Source organism: Schistocerca gregaria, chromosome 7, assembly GCF_023897955.1.
Source record: "Schistocerca gregaria isolate iqSchGreg1 chromosome 7, iqSchGreg1.2, whole genome shotgun sequence".
Lineage (NCBI taxonomy): Eukaryota > Metazoa > Arthropoda > Insecta > Orthoptera > Acrididae > Schistocerca > Schistocerca gregaria.
The window spans coordinates 332,240,124-332,264,460 of NC_064926.1; the positions used below are offsets into that span (position 1 = coordinate 332,240,124).

Genomic DNA, 24,337 nt, shown 5'->3' on the forward strand with positions numbered 1-24,337 from the left:
ATTAGCCAGTTGCTGTCTCCCCAGTTCCTCTAATTGGAAGTCCATATCCTCAAGAGCATAGTTCCCATCTGAGAGGGAAAGAGCTCACCAATCTGAAGGTTTAACTGCTGCTTTCTTTGACTGAGCTACTTTTTGAAGGACTTTTTTCCTTACTTATGGGAGAAGTTGGTTACTTGGGCTGAGGGGACAGCTTCGTGTGCTTCTGATGGTGGGCAGTGGTATGTGGCTTAGGTGGTGAGCCTATCGCCAACGGCTTCCAAATGATTTCTTGTTCAAGTGTAGTGTTTCCCCCACAGACAAACTGACAAGTGCTTGTGTTTGTACTTTAATCTGTGGTCAGAGTTTGTTAGGAGGCATCACACTTGGCAATTGAATTCTTAAGGGCCGATGCAAAAGAAGTAGCAAAAACCGGAGGTTGCATAGCTTTGAGAGCTTTTCTAGCTTGACTATAGGGTATGCATCTCTTGACTTTCAACTCCTGAATTTTCCTTTCCTCATTGTAATCCTCACACTTTCTGCTCCATGCTGGGTGATACCTGGAGCAGTATTTATAGAGGTGTGTAACTGCCTTGTAGTCCAGGTGGGGAAGCTGAGTCCCCCACAGAGTTGTTACTCAGATCCAAGTGCCATCACAAGGACTTATTTGCTAGCAAACTTTTATTCGCTGCCAATGTAACAGTCATAGCACATATCCAAGATGACCTCCTAAGGTTTACACACAAATCTGCTGCTGCTTGCAACATCTTCCCCATGCCTTCAACGTAAAGAACACTGATTATGGTGCAAGGATACACATATGTCTATATAAAATTAGATAGATTCTTGTTGAAAGCAATAGAAAAATTCTGCTAGCCTGGTTCATTAGTGTCACATGATCTTTCTCTGCACAAAAAAAAAACAACAAGAATTGGAACAGCACTTTCTGGAAGCTCTGCACAAGAGCACAGGACAATGAAAACCTTACAGTGACCACAGAAATGTTAATCAATCATGCAAGCATGCTGATCACTCTCTTTATGGTATTGAGACCCAGACATCATATGCCAAACAAGAACATAGCTGAACACTTTTCACCTGTGATGCTTACAAAACATCCTAAGCATATCAATGAAGGACCATGTGACATATGAAATGGTTCTGAATGCTGTGAAACTACCGAGTATCACCCTACTCTCAAGGAACATAACCTGCAATGGCAGGACACTTTAATCTTATGGGTCACTCCCATCTTTTGCAACATACGCTACTAAGTGAGATAGTACTGGCCAAGAGACCCCCAAGACCTACTTTATGCTTTAAAGATCACAGCAAATGTGCTATGAATGTATTTCATATTGACTGTAACAAATGGGTGGCATAATGATGATGATGATGACACTAAAGTTTATAAAGACAAACAATTACGTCTCTTGCATTTCTTGAATTTTTAATGTGAACAATTCACAAAAATCCTGTGTTTTACTGTGATGTATATCTTCTGGCTTTTTCCCCCACTACTCTGCAAACACCTCTTGCTGCCCCTACACTGTTAACAGCAGATCTGCACAGGAGCTGGTGTAATACTTGAAAGCAGACAATTGCCATTATAGGTCATTATGATGGGTTTCGCACAGCTGTTAAGCTTGATATAGAACTGGCTATATTTCCATTACTGGCCATAGTTATCACGATGCTTCAAAATCAACTGATCCATCATACTTAATTCACAGTGTTTACAATTAAAATGTCTTAAATTTAGCACATTTTAAATCATGGATTGTTGCGTATGAAACATGATGAGCTAGAAAGGGCATGTAATTAATTACTAGCATCGCAGTTAGAAAGTGAATAGACATCATTAGGTTCCAGTATGATGGACTTAGAAAAACTAAGGACAAAGTTTAAGAAGATTGTAAATCGCACACTGGAGAAGTATATGCCGAGTTAGTTGATTAAGAACAGGAAAGACCCATCTAGGTCCAGTAACAAAATTCAGAAACTGCTGAGGATGCAGACACTATTGCACTCAAGGTTAAAAAAAAGAACATGAAAATCATGACAGACAAAAGTTAGTAGAAATTTTTACACCTTGTTAAAAAAAGAGCATGGTGTCATTTGACCATCATAGAGATTCTTCAATGGAAGACACAATAACTGACATTCCTAGCATAGAGAATCAACTGAAAGAGTTGAAAATAAATAAGTCAACACGTGCGCATTAAATACACATTTGATTTTACAGAGAATGCTCCATGGAACTGGCCCTTTACTTAACTTGCTATTATCATGGATCCCTTATCAAGCACAAAGTGCCAAGTGACTGGAAAAAAGTGCAGGAGATTCTCGTACGTAAGAAGTGTACAAAGAAAGAATCGGTAAAATTACAGATTAATACCCTTAATATTGATATGCTGCAGAATTCTTGAACATATTCTCAATGTGAATGTAAAAAGTTTTCTTGAGATTGAGGCACACCTGTCCATAATTAAGCATAGATTTAGAAACTATCAATCAAGTGAAACTCAACTTGCCCTTTTCTCATGATATCCTGTGAACTCTGGGTGAAGGACAACCGAAAGATTCCATACCCACAACTTTCCAGGAAGTGTGTGACAAGGCGCTCCACTGTACACTGTGAATGAAGCTACAAGAATATAGAATAGATCCCTAGTTATGAGTGTGGCCTGAAGATTTCATATGAAAAAGAACTCCGAATATTGTAGTTGGTGGTGTTCATAAGAGACAAGGGCATCATCAGGAGTGCCCCAGAGAAGTGCGATAGAACAGCTCTTATTTCATATCACATAAATGATCTGATGGACAGGGTGAGCAGCAATTTGGCGCTATTTGCTGATGACGCTGAGTGTGCAGGAAGGTGTCCTTTATTTTTTGACTGTAGGAGGAGACTTTGACATAATTTTTAGTTTGTGTGATGAATAGTAGCTAGCTCCAATGAAAAAAAAAGTAAGTTAACACAGAAGAGTAGACGAGAAGGAAAAACAATCACAGAATGTTCGAATACAGCATTAGTAGTGTGCTGCTTGACAGTCACACTGATTAAATACCTAGGTGTAATGTTGCTACACAATACGAAATGGAATAAGCACTTAAAGGACGGTAGTAATGAAGGGAAATGGTCGACTTTCGTTTATTGTAGCTCAAAGGAGATCACTTACACAACACTAGTATGGCCCATTCTTGAGTACTGCTCGAGTGTTTAGGATCACCACCACGTCTGATTAAAGGAAAAAAAATCAAAGCCAGATTTGCTACTGACACACTTGAATATTACAGAGATGCTTCGTGAGCTCCACTGGGCATCCCCAGAGAGAAGATAATATTCTCTTCATCGAACACTATTGAGAAAATATTTGTTGTTGTTCTCTTCAGTCCAGAGACTGGTTTGATAGAGCTCTCCACACTACTCTATCCTGTGCAAGCCTCTTCATCTCCGAATAACTACTGCAACCCACATCCTTCTGAATCTGCTTAGTGTATTCATCTCTTGGTCTCCCTCTACGACTTTTACCCTCCACACTTCCCTCCAATACTAAACTGGTGAGCCCTTGATGCCTCAGAATGTGTCCTACCAACTGATCCCTTGAAGAGTCAATTTGTGCCACAAATTCCTCTTTTCCACAATTCTATTCAGTAGCTTCTCATTAGTTACACAATTTACCCATCTAATTTTCAGCATTCTTCTGTAGCACCACATTTCTAAAGCTTCTGTTCTCTACTTGTCTAAACTAGTTGCCGTCCATGTTTCACTTCCATGCATGGCTACAAATACTTTCAGAAGAAACTTCCTGACACTTAAAACTATACTCGAGGTTAACAAATTTCTCTTCTTCAGATACGCTTCCCTTGCCATAGACAGTGTACACTTCATATCCTCTCTACTTCGACCATCATCAGTTATTTTGCTTCCCAAATAGCAAAACTCATTTACTGCCTTAAGTGTCTAATTTCCTGATCGAATTCCCTCAGCATCACCTCATTCAACTCAACTACATTCCATTTTGCTTTTGTTGATGTTCATCTTGTATCCTCCTTTCAAGAGAGTGTCCACTCTGTTCAGCTGCTCCTCCAGGTCCTTTGCTATCTCTGACAGAATTACAATGTCATGGACAAACCTCAAAGTTTTTGTTTCTTCTCCATGTTTTTAATTCCAACTCCAAACTTTTCTTTTGTTTCCTTTACTGCTTGTTCAATAAACAGATTGAATAACATCGGGGATAGGCTACAACCCTGTCTCACTCCCTTTTCAACCACTGCTTCCCTTTCATGCCCCTCGACTTTTAACTGCAGTCTAGTTTATGTACAAACTGTAAATAGCCTTTTGCTCCCTGCATTTTGCTCCTGACACCTTCAGAATTTGAAAAAGAGTACTCCAGTAAACATTGTCAAAATGAGTCTACAAATGCTAGACGCATGGGTTTGCTTTTCATTAACCTATCTTCTAAGATAAGTCATAGTGTCAGTATTGCCTCGCATGCTCCAACATTTCTACAAAATCCAAACCAATCTTCCCCGAGGTCGGCTTCTACCAGTTTTTCCATTCTTCTGTAAAGAATTCGTGTCAGTATTTTGCAGCCGTGACTTATTAAACTGATAGTTCGGTAATTTTCACAACTGTCAACACCTGCTTTCTTTAGGGTTGGATTTATTATATTCTTCTTGAAGTCTGAGGGTATTTCACCTGTCTCCTACATCTTGCTCCCCAGATGGTAGAGTTTTGACATGGCTGGCTCACCTAAGCCTATCATTAGTTCCAATGGAATGTTGTCTACTCCTGGGGCCTTGTTTCGACTTACGTCTTTCAGTACCCTGTCAAATTCTTCATGCAGTATCATATCTTCGATTTCACCTTCATCTACGTCCTCTTCTATTTCCATAATATTGCCCTCGAGTACATCACCCTTGTCTAGACCCTCTATATACTCCTTCCACCTTTCTGCTTTCCCTTCTTTGCTTGGAACGGGTTTTCCATCTGAGCTCTTGATATTCATACAGATGGTTCTCTTTTCTCCAAAGATCTCTTTAATTTTCCTGTAGGCAGCATCTACCTTACCCCTAGTTATACATGCTCCTACAGCCTTACATTTGTCATCTAGCCTTCCCTGCTTAGCCATTTTGCAATTCCTGTCAATCTCATTTTTGAGACATTTGTATTCCTTTTTGCCTGCTTCATGTACTGCCTTTTTGTATTTTCTCCTTTCATCAATTAATTTCAGTATGTCTTCTGTTACCCGCTGATTTTTACTAGCCCTCATCTTTTTACCTACTAGATCCTGTGCTGCATTCACTATTTCATCTCGCAAAGCTACCCATTCTTCTTCTACTGTACTTCTTTCCCCCAGTTCTTGTCAGTCCTTCCCTATTGCTCTCTCTGAAACTCTAGAGCCTCTGGTTCTTTCAGTTTATCCAGGTCCCATCTCTTCAAATTCCTACCTTTTTATAATTTCTCCAGTTTTAGTCTACAGATCATAACCAATAAATTGTGGTCAGAGTCCACATCCACCCCTAGAAACGTCTTTTAATTTAAAATCTGGTTCCTAAATCTCTGTCTGACCATCACATAATTATCTATCTGAAACATTCCAGTGTCTCCAGGTCTCTTCCACATACACATTTAGAGAACCATAAATTGAATCTGATTGCAGAACAATTCTACTGCTACCAATGAACATTTTGTGTAATGACCATGAAGAAATTGGGGCTCATACAGAGGCATTCAGTCAGGAATTTTTTCCCTCACTCTGTTTTTGAGTAGAACAGGAAAGGAAATGACTAGCAATAGTACGAAGTACCCTCTGTTATGCACTATAAGGCAGCTTGGGGAGTATGTACGTAAATGTAGATGCTTATCAACATTGTTTTTAAAGGTGGAAGGAGAGAAAGATCTCAAATTTGGAGCAAGCAAATTTTATATAGTGGTAGTACATGTTACATACCATGCAGAATGTGTCTCATATTTCTCCCTCATGTATGGTTTTATCAAGTCTGTCATGGTCATTGTCATTATCAAAATTTACAAAGCATTAATAGAAATTCTCATTATGTTTTGGAATCAGGGGCACACTATCATAGATCCAGCACCACATTCATCTGTATCACCAGCAATTCCATCACATTTTATCCACAAAACACCATTCCTTTGTTAAAAAGTTGAAAACAGCTGTAATCTGATGTAGCTCATGTGCATACACCTGTAGTATACCTTTGTTTGACATCCAACATTTTTGGGTTAAAATATTACTTCACTATACAATGGTTTCACGGAAATTTGATTATTTTTATTTCATTCGTCTCAGTTGCATTGATATAAAATTCAGCTGTAGTGGTTACTGGTTTTGGGCTGACATGACAATTCTCAAACCAAACACCTTCCTATTAACCGTAATTATTCATACATTATGGTTCCAAGAGGTGTAGCAAAGTACACAGTGGCCCAGAAGTACCCCCACTGACCTTAGCCTGGCATCCAATGCTACCGACTGACACAACCAAAGTGACAAATATAGTTTGATTGTGTCAATCTGCAGCAATGGACATACCGACTAAGATCAGTGATGGTACTGCTTGCCCCTGTATACTTTGTTGTGCCTTTTGACACTATACTGTATGAATAATTATGGTCAATAGCAAGGTGTGTGGTTTGAGAATTGGCATGTCAGACCGAAACCAGTAACCACTACAGCTGAATTTTATATCAAACTAACTGAGATGGACGAAATAATAAAAACCACGAGTGAGAACAATGTCAGCAGTCAATAAGTGCAATAGTTTTTGTTTGTGGTGGGCACATAAATGCTTAACATGCAATACTAGCACCCTGTGCCAACAGCCCATCACTGGTGCCATCTAGCAATCAAAATTTTAAGTGACCACAAATACACAACATTCTATGTTGTTCACAAAGTATAACACTGAATTTGCTAGTTGAATTTCATGTTGTCCACAGACAATGAATATGAAATGACAATGACAATTTCATATATTTTGATGCAGACTGAAGAGAAGACAGTATGTTATTAATGCAGCTACGACATACAAGTCCCTTGATAAATATGTAAGCTTGGAATCTAAATTGGTTGAGATCTCTGTAATGTTGTCCCCTGTGGAGCAGTTCTTGCAGAAATGAATCAACAAAAAAGAAAGAAAAGAGAGAGAAAATAGTGTAAGAGGATTAATGTAGTTTTCTCAACAGCAAGGTAAGTGGAGAACTAGCAACAAGGCCATGCTATTTCTAGATTAGACACGATACTCCCAAGTACAAGTTGCATGTAACTAGGGTGCTGTATATTTTAAGAAATGTGCTTCCATGCTACTTACTACTTATCACCTCAGCACCAACAAAGTGAACTAGACTTCTCCAAAGGAAACTGCTATGTGCAAAAGCAACATTTCTGCTCACTAATTTACCATGCTGCCAGCAGTTCAAATACCGTTAATATCAGCATAAGTATCTGACACATTGATTGTAGAATCATCTTCTGTTAATCTCAATACACATAAAAAATAGGTAAAGGATACACAGAGCCACCAGTCATTGTTACACACGGATTTCCTACAATACTGAGTTCCTGAAGATTTTTTAAGTGTGACAGATAGGCCACTTCGTTAAGGTCCGTAATATGGTTATCAGCAACTGACAACACAGTTAGACTTGTTGGAAGATTACGTTCACAAGGCCGCAACTGCGTGATACGGTTTCCGTAGAGCAGAAGTTGCTGAAAATGTTATTTTGGGTTAGAAATGTCTTCTTTAACTACAGGATACTGACAAAATCAATGGTTTACAAAAGACATTTGTACTTCAATCATTTAGGAGAACATGTAAAAACTCACCAAATAGTAAAGGCATTGAGTAGTTGACAGGCACATAAAGGAGACTGATCACACACTTGTGCTTGCATACATAATTCAATAAATACACAACTATTATGAAAGGAAGTTAATAGTTTGAATAAGCAGTTTGTGTCATTTGTGATTTACTAATACATAAAACAATTTAGTAAATTATGGGAATATGGTGATAAAATATGAAACAGATAATTACAGATTAGCCAAACATGTTGTGCTACTTCAGTACTGTGTCTCCCTATGATTTGCGAGTGTCTACAGGAGAAGTGCACGTGGCAGCAAACTTTTACAATTCTAGCTTGATGCTTCTCTATGGATTTGCACTGTACATTTCATTTCATTTGGGAACATTTAGTGTCCATTCTCACTGAAGTTTGATAAACTAGTTCACTTAGCCAAAAACACTGAAAGTAATCAGCTGTGGTTTCGCTAAAGGAAACATCATGAAATGTTTATGAATAGATTTGGCAAAAAGTTTAGAGAAACTAATCTAGATAAATTCTAGCTCTAGAGAAAACAAATATAGTATATTAAGCACTTTCTATAAAAGGGGTTGGACAAAAATATGGAAAAACCTTGAGAAATGCATGCAGATGCAGATACTAGCCAAGTCTGCAAGATATGCTCTTGTACCTGACCATCAACAGCAGCTGTGTAATGTCCTCGATGCAACGCAAGTATTATCCATGTTCAGAACAGTATTCTGCATAGTTGTGATGGCATTAGTGAATTCAAACATTGGCAAGTTGTTGGTGCTTGTATGGCGGGTGGTTTTGTAAGCAAGGAAGCCTAGCCAAATGAGTTTGGTGTGTATACAGGCATAGTTATCAAAGATTTGTACCTTACAGAGGGAAAGTGGAAAAAAAATCATATGCTAAGTTACAACGTGGATGAAAGAGTATGTTGAGTGATCAGGACAGATGTTGGTTGAAACGAATCCAATTGCAACAAAAAATAACAGGAAAACAGTTGCAAAAGTTATTGTAGAACTGGATGTTGCACTCGGCAACCCTGGCAGCACTAAAAACAACATGAACGGGGCTCCAGAAGTTCAGAATTGCAAGGCAAGCTGGAATTCCAAAACAACTCTTCAGTGGTGCAAATACCCATAACAGGAAAATATGGCGTTGAACCCATAAAACTTTGACTATGGAGCAAATGAAGGAAGTCATTAATTTGCATGAGTGTTTCAAAACTATTTCCAAGATCTGGCCATGTTTATGTCCCAAGAGTGAAACATGGTGAGGAATGGGCAGCCATATTGTGATATTCTGTGGGCCCCACAGTTGCTTCGCAAGGTCGCATTAATGCCAAGGATTACATGACCATTTAGGCTAAGCAGGTCCATCCCATTGTACAATGTTTGTTTCCCACTGGTGATGCTGTTTGAAGACGACAGGGCTCGTGTCCACACAGCTAACACCATTCAAGACTGGTTTTGTAAGCACGAGGATGAAATATCATGTTTCCCCAGCCACCACAGTCAACAGATCTAAATATGATTGAGCCTTTGTCATCTATTTTCTAGTATAATCACTGTCCACCTCCATCATCATTATGTGAACTTGTCTTATTTTGCAGGAAGAATGGCACAAGATTCCCTTGAAAACTACATAGGGCCTATATCTATTCCAAGATGGCTGAAAGCTGTTTGAGTGACAACAGGTTTACTACACCATATTAGGCATGGTAATGTGTTCTGTTTTCGGTATTCTCATATTTTTGTCACCCCTTCCCATATGTATATGGACAGAAGTGGACAACTATGGGGATCTCATACTTATCCAATCAAATTATTTGTTTTCTTTTGACTATATCTCAATGCCAACATTTTAATCCACATTTCATATTTTTCACTACTGCATTTGAACTTGCACTCATCTTCATTAAATTAGCACCATAGTGAGAAAGCATTTCCATATGAGACTGTAAAACCTCGTTGTACAAACTGGAATACAAACATTTACAAGAAGAAACATATTTTAAAATTTGGTTACCTTAAGTCTTGGAAGATAAGACAAATCAGCAATATGCACAATGTTGTTGTCTGACAAATCCAAATGCTCCAAATTTGAATTAGTGTTCAGATGTTCTATTGTCTGTAGACAGAGGAAAAAGAAGGATTTAAATATACATACAAGTAAAAACAAACACACAGCAGATATTAAAAATTGGTAAGCAACAGAAAAACAATAATGAAGTCTTGCTCTACATTCTAATTATACTGAAGTACTAATGGATGTCCATACATGTTTGATTAAATTCATAATAATTTCCTTATTTCAGTTCTCATCAACTCACTATTGGCAGAGGGTGGAGGGGGAAAAGAATAATAAAAAATAACTCTGATACTATTCACAGACTGACAAAAAAATGGAAAGAAGATTAGTGCATAAAATTCAAGCAACACCAAGAATATTAGATGTGTTGCTTGTACTGGAGTCTACTGAGAGTGACTCCTAGGTCAAGTTCGTATCAACATAAACACTTCAGAATTTGCAGGATTCAACTTCAATTACCAATTTACCCTCAGGCATTATTTCTAATGGCATGGTCACATCTTCTACAGCCCTGAATTCCATGTACCGCATTTAACTGAATTCAGTGACAGTCAAGCATGTGTTGTGTTTTGTCCTAATTCAGTGACAATACATTTGCAGAGAACAGCTATAAATTTTCAAGAAAATATTTACTTTTTTAAGTGGTGAAGTTACTCTATTAGACATGATTCTAATAGTTGCATCATCAGCAAAGAAAACTATTTCTGCTTCAGTTATATACAACGGCACATCATTTATACGCAACAAGAACACAAGCGGATCAAATCCCTGATGATGAGACATGGGTCAACGGTTATGATGTTGAGACCAAGATTCAAGCTTCACAATGGGTCATGAAAAGTTCTTCAAGATCAAAGAAAGTTTGTCAGATCACATGCCAAAGCCATGCTGACTTTGAATGATTGGTTCATCTTGAATTCATGTCACTGGACCAAACTGTCAATCGATGGTATATCTGAACATGTCGTGATGCCTGCGAGAAAATGTGAGAAGGAAACGGCCAGAAATGTGGCACAACAATTCATGGCTCTTGTATCACAATAACGCACCTGCACATTCATCCCTGTTGGTGCACAGCTATTGCACTAAAAACGAAATAACTGTGCTTCCTCTGCTCCATACTCTCCAGACTGGTCCCTGCGGATTTTTTTTTCTTTTTTTGCAAAGCTGTAAACCCTGCTGAAAGGATGAAGATTTGCAACAACAGATAAGATAAAAGCAATTCCGCGCTTCGCATGATCCAGCAAGAGACTGCTCCCAGAAATGGAAATAGAGTATCAATTATGGAGGACAGCATTTCGAAGGAGGCCATCCACAATAAGTAAAGATGAGAGTAGAAAAATTTTGTAGACACAGTTCCAGAATTTTTTGATTAGATGTCATAGAGGACTGTGTAGTGCTGAAATGGGAACACTGAAGAGGCTGATGGGTAGGGCAATGACTAATGAAGGTTGAGGCCAGGAGGCCAGAGTCATGGGAACATAGGGTACACTGCAGGGGGAGTTCCCAGCTGCGCAATTCAGAAGAGGTGGTGTTGATGGGAAAGATCCATTCTGCTCAGGCTGTGAAGCAATCGCTGAAATGAAGAACGCTGTGTTGGGTGGCATGCTCAGCAATGGTGTGGTCCAGGTGTCTATTGGCCACAGTTTGTCAGTGGCCATTCATTTGGACAGACAGTTAGTTGGTTGTCATGCCCACATAGAATGCAGCACAGTGTTTGTAGCTTAGCTCGTAGACTGCGTGACTGGTTTCACATGTAGTCCTACGTTTGATGGAACAGGTGATGCTTGTGGCCAGACTGGAGTAAGTGGTGGTGGTGGTGGTGGTGGTGGTGGTGGTGGTGGTGAAAGGGAGTATGGGACAGGTCTTGCATCTAAGTCTTTTACAGGGATATGAGCCACGAGGCAAGCAGTTGGGAGCAGATGTTGGGTATGGATGGACAAGGATATTGTGGGCAGTGGAATACCACTGTAGGAGGGGGGTCAGAAGAATAGTGGGTAGGACATTCCCTCATTTCAGGGTACAATGAGAGGTAGTCGAAATGCTGGTGGAGATTGTTAATCAGTTACTCCGGTCCTGGGTGGTACTGAGTTGCGAGGGAAATACTGCTCTATGGCCAGACAGTGGTAATTTTGGAGGTGCTGATTAACTGGGAAGATAAGGCACGGGAGATTTTTTTTTTTGTGCGAGGTTGGGAAGGTAATTACGGTCCATGAAGGCCTCAGTGAGAGCCTCGGTACATTTCGAGAGGGACCGCTCATTACTATAGATGCGTTGGCCATGGGTGGCTAGACCGTATGGAAGAGAGTCCTTGGTATGCAAGGGATGGCAGTCGTCGAACTGGAGGTATTGTCGTGGTTGGTATGTTTGATACGGATGGAGGTACTGATGTAGCCATCTTTGGGGTGGAGGTCCACATCGAGGAAGGTGGCTTGTTCCATAACCTATTGGGCTCAATCTTTGTTAGTCATGGTCCTACCAATCAACCCCTTCCCTGTTCCCATTCCCTCTCTGCACTTCATCCCTGCAAGCTCCCACAAGTAGCACTTTACCATCCGCTATCTCTACCTTGTTATCCCTCCCCCTCCCTGCCCCAGTCTCATCCTTAATCCAAACACCTAACTGCTTTCCCACATGCATTGCTGCTATCAGTCTGGCCTCAGTAGCCAGAGACTGTGTGTGTGTGTGTGTGTGTGTGTGTGTGTGTGTGTGTGTGTGTGTGTGTGTGTGTGTGGTGGCTATCTGCAATTCAGCATCTCTGCTATATGGTGAGTGGCAACATCCTTTTCATAATACTGTTATATTCCATCTTAGATTTTCCACTGTTTGATACATCTCTTAATTTACGTAAGATAAAAACTATTTATCAGTGAGATGTCTGATACAATAATATTTGAGTTTTTATAAGAGAATACAGTGAATTGTGAAATCAAATGCATTTAACAAGTCACAAAAAATACCAGTTGGCAATGGTTGTTGTCTATAGTGGGTTTCCAGCACCTTTGAGAATGTAAGTAGCAAGACAGGCCTTTAATTATTAATGTGTCTTAAGATCTTTTACAATAAGGGAGACTGGTAACAGCGCATTTCAGTCTGCCTGGAAATATCCCCCGTGATAGTGATGCAGTCCATATGTGACTGAAGACCTTGCATTCATGCCATGAGCATGATTTTAGTATTTTGCCAGAGACATTACCAACTCTGAGTTTTTGGTTGTAAAGACGTTAATTACAACCCTTTATGTGACAATGGTAACTACATATAGTGCACGTCTTATTTGTAATTTATTACTTTATTTGCTACAATTGATTATATTAGCATTAATGTATTCACAATAGATTCTCGGATAAGTATCTATACCATTTTTATGTTTTTAAGTCCGTAACTGTCAAATATCAGTGAACAAGTGAGTTACAGTACCAATATTTACCAATGATCTTTGGGGTACTCCTCTTTGGAGCTGATTTTCGTGTTCAGCTAACATATCTCACCTGTGGAACTGTGTCAAAAGCCTTCTGGAAATATAAAAAATATGGAATCTACCCAACACCCCACTGATGCGGCTCATTAAGTGAATAAGATCCAGTTGTGTTTCACAAGAAGGAAGGAAGGAAGGAAGATTATAGTTCAATGGCCCACCAACATCAAGGTCCTTAGAAATGGAGCGCAATTGAATTGCAGGTGGAGATGCTAACCATGACAAGAGGTTAAGGAGATCGAATCTACGGGCACTACTACGGGTAATCCAGGCACCATGTAAGGCATCATTCTCCATATGGCTCGCACTTTTGTAGAATTTGGAAAGTGGCAGGTCAAACCATAAAATGGGACCTGAACTTACAGTGTCGAAAAGTGAGAGTCTTTTTAGTTGCCTCTTACGACAGGCAGGGATACCTGAGGCCTATTCTAATGCTCAGACCTGCAGTGGGTGTTTTTGTTGATCACTGTCTTGCACATCCTACTGATATGAACTTAAGAAATGTGGAGTTAGAATTTTTCCCAGCTAACAGCAGAATCAAACTGAATCCTATTGATTTGGGAATTATGTACTTCAGGTCATTTTATAGGAAGAATCTTGCTCAAAGACTTTTGACCGTGATGGATTCCGGGATGGATCTCACATTTAGCAGGATTTCAAAGCTGAAAGCACTGCATTTCTTTGCTAAGCCTTGGAGGGCAGAAGAAGAAGAAGAAGAAGAAGAAGAAGAAGGCTTGCTTACAGCTGTACGAGAAACACTGCGCCCAAAGTGCACTTTTAATGTATTTCCACAGGTAGATAACATTACAACTGCAGAGAAAAGAACTGTGAGGAATTCACTGCAGGAGAATTGTTTGCTAATTCCTCTTGAAATGGAGAAGAGTATCTTGCTAATTCCTCTTGATAATGGAGAAGAGTATCAGTGCCCACCAGTGCTTAGGCAACTCCAGCAGAGTAGCACTACAAAGCTAGTTTTTTCTGTCCTATGTTGTGAAAATACGCTTGAGACTTACAAATTGATGGAAGAAAACTCTGCTATGTACTTCATTTGTAGAAAACAATAATTGTTAGAACTGATTTTTTTAAATTGTAAATATTAAGTTTTTATTAAAATTTGAATGTTTCTTAAAAAGACATAAGATTTTTACTATGATTTGGTCCATTTTTCATTTTATAAAATACAAACAAAACACAAGAATCAGTCCACAGAAAAATTATTTCACAATGTTTCAGCTATTGACAACATTCTACTTGCCAGTGGTTCGTAGAATTGGTAAGCAGAGCAATATCAGCAGATGCTTTTCACTGGATATCTGAAGTAAGTACTAGAAATAAGACCTATGCACAGTATTATATATCAACACACATTGTGAAACATTCACCTGGCTTTTCCAGAGCATTTCTACCTTTGAATGTGATTTCCCCCTGTTTACATTACCAACCAATGTCAAATGTCATATATTTCTAACTGCTTTGCAAATAACTTTGATGTGAAATGAGTGAAGAGTTCATAATGAAGATTTCATTCATAACTAGGAATAGTAGATATCAATTACATATGTAGTATACTCCCTGAAGAACAAAATTGTAATCAATTACACAAAGACAACATACAATATGTTCCAGCACCTAATAAATGAAATTTTACGGACAAGATGTACCTTACTATTAATTGACACAATAAATAACACAGTATATCTGGAGGCAACAGCTACTGCTACCACCACCACCGCAACAGACAAGTGGCCGCCAAGAGATAAGTGTTATTTAAATGTTTGTCAAAACTGAAGTTTTGATTGCACTTTTTTATCATATCTTTTAAACAATTATGAAAAGATACATTGGTACTCACCATAAACATGACACACGGAGTAGCACTTAGGCACAATGAAAAGACTATTATACACTACGCTTTCAGCCAGAGCCTTCTACAGAAAAGAAAAACCCACAAGCACACACGAATGCTGTCTCTGACCGCTTTAGGGGGAGGGATAGCAGATTACATGTGGGGGAAAGAAGATTGATGTCTAGTGGAGTAAGCAGGGACTACAGTAGAAGGCAGCATGACAAGAATCTGGCATCTGGCAGCATCAGGAGGCTGTGGGGGAGGGGTTGGGGCAGAAAAGAAGAGGAACAGAGAGCAGAAAAGGCTGGTGGATGCATTAGCAGAGAGTAAACAGAATGAGGGTAAGGGGATGTGAATTGGGAGTAGGTTATAGGACAGAGGGAGCAGAAACTGGGGTTATTGTAGGTTGAGGCTGGGACAAAGTCAGGAGCAGAGATTGTGATGTAAAGATAACTCCCAGATGCACAGTTCAGAAAAACTGTTTGTTGTTTTGTTTTGTTTTAGGGTGCAAAAACAACTAAGGAGTTGATCAGCCAATCCACTGGAAAGATTTAATTTCCTGGAGCTTGTTAACATGAAGGAAAGACCAGTGATGATGGTGTATTCTGGTCCCATCAAGCCCCACAAACCAACCAACCAGTGATGATGCCAAAGTGACACCACCTGCTGACAAACAGCAAAACAGAGATCATCGGAGAGAATGGAAGAACTACCGGGCGAAGGTATGAGGACTGCAGACTTAGCAGCAGTGTCAATATCCTCGTTTCCCATCAGACCAACGTGACCATGTACCCACATAAACATCACAGTGGCTCCATCAAGAGTGAGCAAGTAAAAGCTTTCCTGGGCCCATTGCACTAAGGGGTGGTCAGTGTACAGAGCACAGATGCTCCAAAGGGCACAGAGATTCAGAGCAGAGACCACAACTGAACTGTGTGCCATGATACAGGGCAAAGAGCTCCACTGTAAATACTGAGGAGTGTTCCGCAAGCCTATAACAAAAATCGTCAGTGCCAATGATGAAGGCACACCCAACACCATCCTCCGTGCAAGAGCCATCAGTGTACAAAGGTATTATCATGAAGTTCTGTGCAAAGTTTGAGAAACTTACACCAACTGAGTGACTGTGAAGTAGTGTGCTTAAGGAGCGAATGAAGTCCAAGGTGAACATGGGCTGCCATATGAAGCCAAGGTGGTGAAGGGTTCACACCCATCAGGAAAGTGGCAGGTAGCATGAAGTTAAGCTGCTGGAGCAATAGCCAAAAGTGAACTTCAGGAGGTAACATAAAAGATGGCTGTGCCCCATACTCATGATCAACGGAGTCATCAAAGGAGGCATAGGATGGGTGGCTAGGCATGGAGACAAACAGCGTGTTTATCTACTGAGGAGAAAATCACAGTGGTATGGCAGCAGTACTTTGGCAGCTTCCACATACAGACTCTCACCCAGGCTAATGTAAAAGGCACCAGTGGCCGAACAGATGCCACAATCGTGGATAGTACTGAGGCAGTGTAAGAGCGATGAACATCCTGATGCATATACGAAACACCACTAGTCTAGTTTAGAACAGCCTAGGGACTGGTACAAACAAAGGGGGTGGTCCAATCTGCTCCATGGACTGGTAAAGACAAAGGAAGGTGGTCCGATCTGCTCCCCACGGAGTACCGCTGAGGACACATAGGACAATGAGAGACCGCGTACAGGAGGCGCCCAGGTAAGACACATGGGAGGACCAAGAAAGTTTCCTATCAAGCTTGAGCACCAGGAATTTCATAGTTTCAATGAACAGAGGTGCAACAGGCCCAAGATGCAAAGACGGTGGAAGAAACCAATTGTGCCGCAAGAAATTCATACAAACGGTTTTGTCAGTGGAAAAGTGAAAGCCATTGTTGATGCTCCATGCGTAACTACAATCAAGACACCGCTGTACACGCTGCTTGAGGTCACAAATCTGGAGAACTGCAATATATCACAAAATTGTCAACAAAAAGGGAGCCAGAAATGCCCAGTGGGAGACAAGTCATAAGAGCGTTAATGCCGATAGCAAAGAGGACAGCGCTCAGAATGGAACCCCAAGGCACATCATCTTCCTGGAGAAAGGTTCCAACAAAGCAGAACCCACACATACCCTGAAAACTCGGTCTTTTAAAAATTCCTGAAAGAAACGGGGCATAAGGCAACAGAAACCTCACATGTAGAGAGTATGGAGGATACCAGTTCTCCAGAAGGTGTCTTAGGCGTTCTCCAAATCAAAAAACGTGGCCACAGTCTGGTATTTCTGCGGAAAACTGTTCATGACATGGGTTGACAAAGTGATGAGATGGTCAACAGCAAAATGGCATGCTCGAAATCCATACTGTGCTCTGGTTAATAAACTGTGAGATTTGAACCACTATACCATGCGGGCATGAATCATACATTCCATCACCTTGCAAACACAGCTGGTGAAAGAAATGGAACGAAGGAAGGTGTTTCTCCTTACCAGGCTTAGGTATGGGTATGACAATTGGCGTCAGACCAGCATCTGGGAAACATGTCCTCTGCCCAGATGTGGTTGTACATATGAACGAAAAAGTGCTTGCCCGCAGAACTGTTCTGCAACACCTGAATGTGAAGACCGTTTGGGCCTGGAGGACGAGGATCAGGATGAAGAGACAGCATGATCTCGCACCCTCATAAATAAGGACGGCATTGTAGCACTCATGAATCTGAGAAGAGCAGGGTATTACCCGAGCTATCTCCATTTGTTTCCGATGGAGAAAGGCAGGGTGATAGTGAGTGGAGCTTGATATCTCTGCAAGAAAGTGGCCCAAGGTGTTGGGGATAGCAGTAGAGCCACTATGGCATCATCTGTTATGATCAGGCCGGAAATTGGGAAATTCACCTTGGTTCCAGAGAGCCAATGGAGGCTGGTCCACACAACAGAAGAGGGAGTGGAATTGTTAAAAGAACTAGAAAAGGAAATCCAGCTAGCTTTTTTACTGTCCTGAAGAATGCGAAAATGCTGTGCATGTAACTGTTTACAACAAATGCAGTTGGCCATCACAGCATGATGGTTAAAAACGCGGAGAGCCCATCTCTACACATGAATTGTGAAATGATATGCCTCAATCCACCAAAGGATGGGAACCAGCATGTAAAGAGGAAGTGCAAGGAATGAAACTTTCTGCAGCGCTAAGGATAACATTTGTAAGATATTCCACCTAGTCATCACAACTGAGGAAATGTTCGTTGAAAGTTGCCAGGGAGGAGGAAACGCTCGAGTTGGCCTTAGAAAGGTGCTATTTGGTTGTGCATGTAGGTGGGATAGGAGTCAGCAACTGGATAGTACACGGGAAATGGTTGCTCAAGTACGTGTCAGAGAGAACAGAACACTCTAAATGATGGGCAGGAAAGCAGGAGGTGGATGCAAGGATCCAGACGGCTCAGGTTGTGAAGCAGTCACTTAAATCAAGCGTGTGGAGAAGACACACAATTGACAAAGGCCTTCCACCAGGTAGTTACTGTGATTCATAATGACAGTAGTAGGACCCTCGTCTGCAGGTAGGAAGGCTGTGCAACAAGATGGTCCTCTTTGTTCTTGACCACAATTCGGTGGCCATTCCACCCAGTAGCTGGTTGGTACTCATTCAGTGCAATGATTGGACAAGGGTTGGTGTTTGAAAATACTTATGCACAGGTAGCCTGCCCTCTGATGGAGTAGAAGCAGTCTCTGACAGGACTGTAATAGGAAGTGTTGAGTGGGCGTAGTGGGCAGGTCTTGCAACTGAGTTTTCCATAGGGATGGACTGTGATGATGTGGGGGTTGGGTGGGCGACGGAACACCACTTTAGGAGAGGTGGGAAGGATCTTGGGTACGATGTCCCTCATTTCAGGGCAGCATGATAGATATTCAAAGCCTTGATGGGGGATGTGGTTCAGTTGTTCAAGGTCAGAATGATATATGGTGATGAAGGGGGCACTCCTCTGTAGCTTGTTTTTGGGGTGGTGGGAGGGTTTGAGGGTGTGAGGATATGGCACAGAAAATTGTGTTTGCAGTGTAGGTTTAGGGAACACTGCCTGCCTGTGAAGGCCTTTGTGAGACCTTCAGCATACTGGGCAAGGGAGTTCATGTCACATTGCTCCAGATGGCCAGGCTGCATGGGAGGGATTTTTTGGTGTGGAATGGATAGCAGGTGTTGAAATGCAGGTACTGTTGGTGGTTGGTGGATCTAATGAGGACAGGGGTGTGGACAGAGCCATCAGAGAGGAGAAGGTCAATGTCCAGAAATGTTGAACACTTGGTTGAGGAAGACCAGATGAAGTGGACAGGACAGGGGGTGTAGAGGTCATCAAGAAATGAGGGTAAAGTGTCTTGGACCTGAGTCCAGATCATGAAGATATCATCAATGAACCTGAACCAGATCTGGGCTTGGGGGTTTTGAGGGACTAGGAATGTTTCCTCTAAGTAGTCCATAAACAGATTGACATAGGTAGGTGTTGATTTACTTGTATACCTCCCTTCAAAGGAGAAGTAGTTGTGTATTCGGATAAACTTAGTAAAGTGTATGAGGACAGAGGGTTTGGAGTCTGAAGGACATTGGGAGAGGTATGTTCAATAGTGGCAAGACCATGGGCATGAGAGATGTTGGTGTATAGGGAAGTGGTGCCAATAGTGATGACTAGGATCCTGCAGTTAGAGAGGGTGTGGATGATGTAGACACAGCAAAGAAAGTGGTTGGTGTCTCTGACATGGGAGGATAGATTTTAGGTAATTGGTTGGAAGTGTCGGTCAGTGAAGGCCAAAATTATTGTGGGCACAATAACCAGCTACAATGGGGCGTCCAGGATTGTTGGGTTAGTGGATTTTGGGGAGCATGTAAATTGGTAGGTGCGCAGGGTGTCTTGAGGGTGATATGGGAAATGCATTCAGGGGAGATGTTCTGGGGAGGGCCTGAGGCTTTAGGTAGGGATTGGAGGTTATGTTGGACCTCATAGGACCTTTGTCTGCAGGTAGGATGACTAGATGTGGCTGTTTTGTGGCTGTCCTTTCTTCTGCTGAAAAGCTGGTATTCTTACAAAGGGACTTAGGGAAGGATGGTGGGACCACATTGAAGGTAAGTAATTCCTGGAATGTTTTCAGGGGTTAATTAGGTAGGAGACATCTTGGATCGTGGTTGGATGGTGGGTGTGAACTGGGCGAGGCAGGGCTCAATGTTCGAATTAGGTTGGATGAATTGGAGGCAAAGAACTGTGTCCATTGATGGGAGTGGAAGAGTAGGTCTTTGACAAGTCGAACATGGTTAAATTTGGGTGTAGAGCTAAAGGTGAGGCCTTTGGCTATGACTGGAACCTCTGTGGGGCTGAGGATTTCGTTAGAAAAGTTAGTAACAGTGTTCCGAGGCAGTTTCAGCTCTGGGATACCTGTGCCATGAAGAAGTGTTTTTGCACCACTAGGACTTTTCGACTGGTGGAATCTGAGAATGAGAGGGTTACTGTGAAGGAAAGGGCAAGATCCAGAGAAAGAAATTATTATGGTTTGACTGTTGGAGGGGGGGGGGGGGGGGGGGATCCCACAGTTCAGGCAGCATTTGATGGACTGGGTTTTATCCAGGGAAACGAATACTTTTCTGAACAGGTGCAGAGGAATGGAGCCTTGCCCATTTCCTACATCTTTTACTTTTTCCCTAATTCCATCCCTGCTCCATCTTTCTGCACCCCTTTCATTGGCTAGAACCTAGTCCCACACCCTGTTTCTTAAATGCCGCCTAACCATAGAATTCCCTCCAACAGCCTAACCATAAAAATTCCTTTCTATGAGTCCCACCCATCATTTCACAGTGACCTTCACCTTTTCAGACTCTGCCAGTCCCTGTCCCTCACAATCCTAGTACTGCAAAAATACATCTGCACAGCACAGGCATCACAAAACCACCTCTGCTCCCTCTGCAAGACACAGCTACTGTGCAATCCCTTCGATATACATCTCTGAAATTGAAACCCTTGCTATTCAGCACAGGCAAGAACATTCCAGACACCATCTACATAAGGTATACAATCTGCTCACATCCTACAGACTCCTTGGGGCATACTATCCAACCCCTATCCTACCCACAGTCTTCCTACTCACCAACCCCTCATAATAACCAGACTAACTGACCTTCTCAATTGGTCACTCACCCAAAGCTCTCTACCAACACTCCACTAGATTTGAAGCTGAAACAACCACAGAAACTGTTGCTAACATTTACAACAAAATCTTCAGCCTCACAGCAGTTTCAGAAATCCATCCAACCAAAGCCAACCTAATTCCAACACTGAACCCTGGTATTCCCAGTTCCCATCATCCACCATGATCCACCCAATCTCCATCTATTCAACTGCTGGTAACCTTCCAGGAATTCCTTATCTCCAACTTGGCATCACCATCCTTCCCCAATCCCTTCCTAAGGACACTAACGTTTCATCAAAAGGACACACACACACACACACACACACACACACACACACACACACACACACAGCCACAAAACAGATCCTCACTTAATCATCCAGCCTGCAGAGAAAGTGTAACTGCGTAGGCTCCAGCACCAGAGCCAGTCAACATAAAAGTTTCCTGGGTATGGTACCATGTCATATTGTTTAAAACTACTGCTGGAGAAAACCATTGTTTTGGCCACAGATGCAGCGGCCTTCTTCTGGGTCTACTGGTGCATTCTAGCTATGTAGTGTCCATTATATTTTGTTGTTTTTGCTCACTGCACAGGGGAAGGGGGAGGAAGGGGGGAGCACAATATGGTCTGACAGTTTTGTTGTTCCTACCAGTAACATGTTCCAGCTGATAAGAGTTGAGAGTAGAGAAGCCTCCTGATGGTGTAGGAGAAGGAAATGTGCAGCAGACTCTGCATGTTAGCAGGAATGCAAGGAGCAAGACTTATGTTAGAAAGAAGAGACTGCTGCTTGGCAGCAATTACAGCAAATGTGTAGGTCCTCAGTTACAGGGCAAATAAGGGAAGAAATCAGGTAACCAGCACTTTCAAGCCAAGAGTTGGACTGAATCAGATGATTGAGGGTTTAGGGCCTTTGTGAAAGGACTGCACAAAAGATTATCGAACAGTGATAGTGTGTGGGGGAGGGAACCATTTATATAGGGACAGGGCATTGAATATACACAGTGACATAAGCAAGATAGCTTTCCTAATCAGCAGCACCAACATGTGCATGGTTGTGCTTTTCTGGTGGCGTGATCAGCCTCATCTTGGCAATGCTGTCTGATGAGTCAATGCAGAGTTGGAAATGAAACAGAAGACCGCTGACCAGGTGCACACTGGGGCTACATTAGGCATGATCAGCACCTCAACGGGAATGTTATGTGAGCCTCACTGCTTTTCTCGCAACGATAGTAGTAGTGAATCTTTGAGTATGGACTCTAAAAAGAAAAAAGAGGGCTGTTAATCTGTATCTTGTGGAAAGAGGATGTGCTGTTAGGCTGCCGCTCAGAACGTATTGGTACATTTAATGAAAATTGATATTTTAGTGATAAAACCGAGTAAAGTATGTGTAAGAGTTGCCAAACATTTATGTATACAAATTTTTTGGAAGTGAAGAATAGAAATATCTTGTTTTTGGAAGAGGTGAACTTCAGTGTCATCGCTGTCTATCAATCGACAGAATTGTAAGTGTACAAAGTTCACTAAAATACAGGAAAAGAAATGCATTCTCTATAGTTTTCATTCAATAAGTAACAACCTCTCGTAATTTCTTAATTACAGTAATTGGATTATGTTCTTGTACAATAGTATGGTGATGAACTCCACTGACCAATTTTGATGTAGCAGGATGTGTAGTTTGAAGGAACTTCGTGTGCCAAGCAATCTCCTTTTCTCATGAAAGCAGACTACAGTTTGATCTTATTTACTTACAACAGTGGTTCCTTAGGTATGAAAAGCTAAAAAAACTTGAGCTAAAAGCTATCCACAGTACGGCCAAGTAACTAACAGAGTAGTATTTTAAACCTTAAAGAACAATACCTTCCTCCCAATTGTAATCCATCACCTACTGATGCAGAATCTGATCATTCAAGGAGGCAGCAACCAAAATTCAGGTACCAGTTATGACTTAAAGGAAAAATCTCAATGAAAAATGAATCTCTCTCTCTCTATCCAAACACATACATAAATATTCATATTATTACAATAAAAGTCATTTTATATGTGGATTTAGTGAGAGCTCAGCATCGATTTTGCACCGTGTAATTATGCACATCAGCAGTCAAAACTGTATATTATTTACAAAAGATCTTGGCCTCTCTAATCATTATTGTCAGATAATGAAACTAAAGACAGACTTTCTAGAGCCTGCAAAAATTTGAGCCTACAAGGCGATCTTCTTGGAACCCAAATTACATTCTTTTTCTACGGCACTGGCAAAACAAACATCGGATGAAGTACACTTGGGAAATAATGTAAATGCTAAGCTCTTTAATTCTGTACATAGTTTCAACTAATTTTTGAGGATATGTTTCCAAAACTATCCCTTCAGCACCAGCACCAGCAGCTGCTAGGGAAAAGAGGGACAACTGCAGGTATTAAAGTCCTCCAGACACATTTCTCCGTTCTTTATAAAAGCACTACACTATTCCACAGCACCTAAATTATTACCAGCAACGCAAAAAATATACAGGAGGATACAGCTTGCGTGCAAACATAATTATTCAACGACAATATAATATACAATACAGGAAAAGCAAAGTCATATGGGATGTTATAAAAGATGGGATTGGAAAAGGTAGACATAAGTAACATTGAATTTGAAGATGGGTGACGAGTATTTCCCAGGAATTAACAAATTTTGTGAAGGATTATCTCTCTGGTATTGTGGAGAAGTTGCAACAAAATCTGCCCAAAGCACATGTAGCACCCACAATGAATTACACTGCACCCACAATAATGTTTCCCACAACAGAACTTGAACTTAGGAAGGTAAATCAAAAATTAAAAACTAAGAAGTCAGCAGGCATGCATAAGGTTTCAATCTGTTCTAAAGGCACACAGACAGCAAACAACATCATAAACAAACATAACACATCTACAGCTTTCCTCTGCAGACCATTGTAACCTTATGACAGAA

The 24,337-nt window shown here is 41.1% G+C and overlaps 1 protein-coding gene across 3 annotated transcripts in view; it reads right to left on the reverse strand.

The window, feature by feature from the left end:
• Positions 1-24,337, reverse strand: part of LOC126282198 (uncharacterized) — a 190,674-nt gene that overhangs the window by 139,328 nt on the left and 27,009 nt on the right. For all 3 annotated transcript variants that reach the window (XM_049981732.1, XM_049981733.1, XM_049981731.1), the window contains 2 exons: positions 9,842-9,943; positions 7,516-7,712 (listed from right to left, as the gene is read on the reverse strand). In XM_049981732.1, the coding sequence (XP_049837689.1) occupies positions 7,516-7,712; positions 9,842-9,943 (299 nt within the window). The remainder of the gene's footprint in view (positions 1-7,515; positions 7,713-9,841; positions 9,944-24,337) is intronic.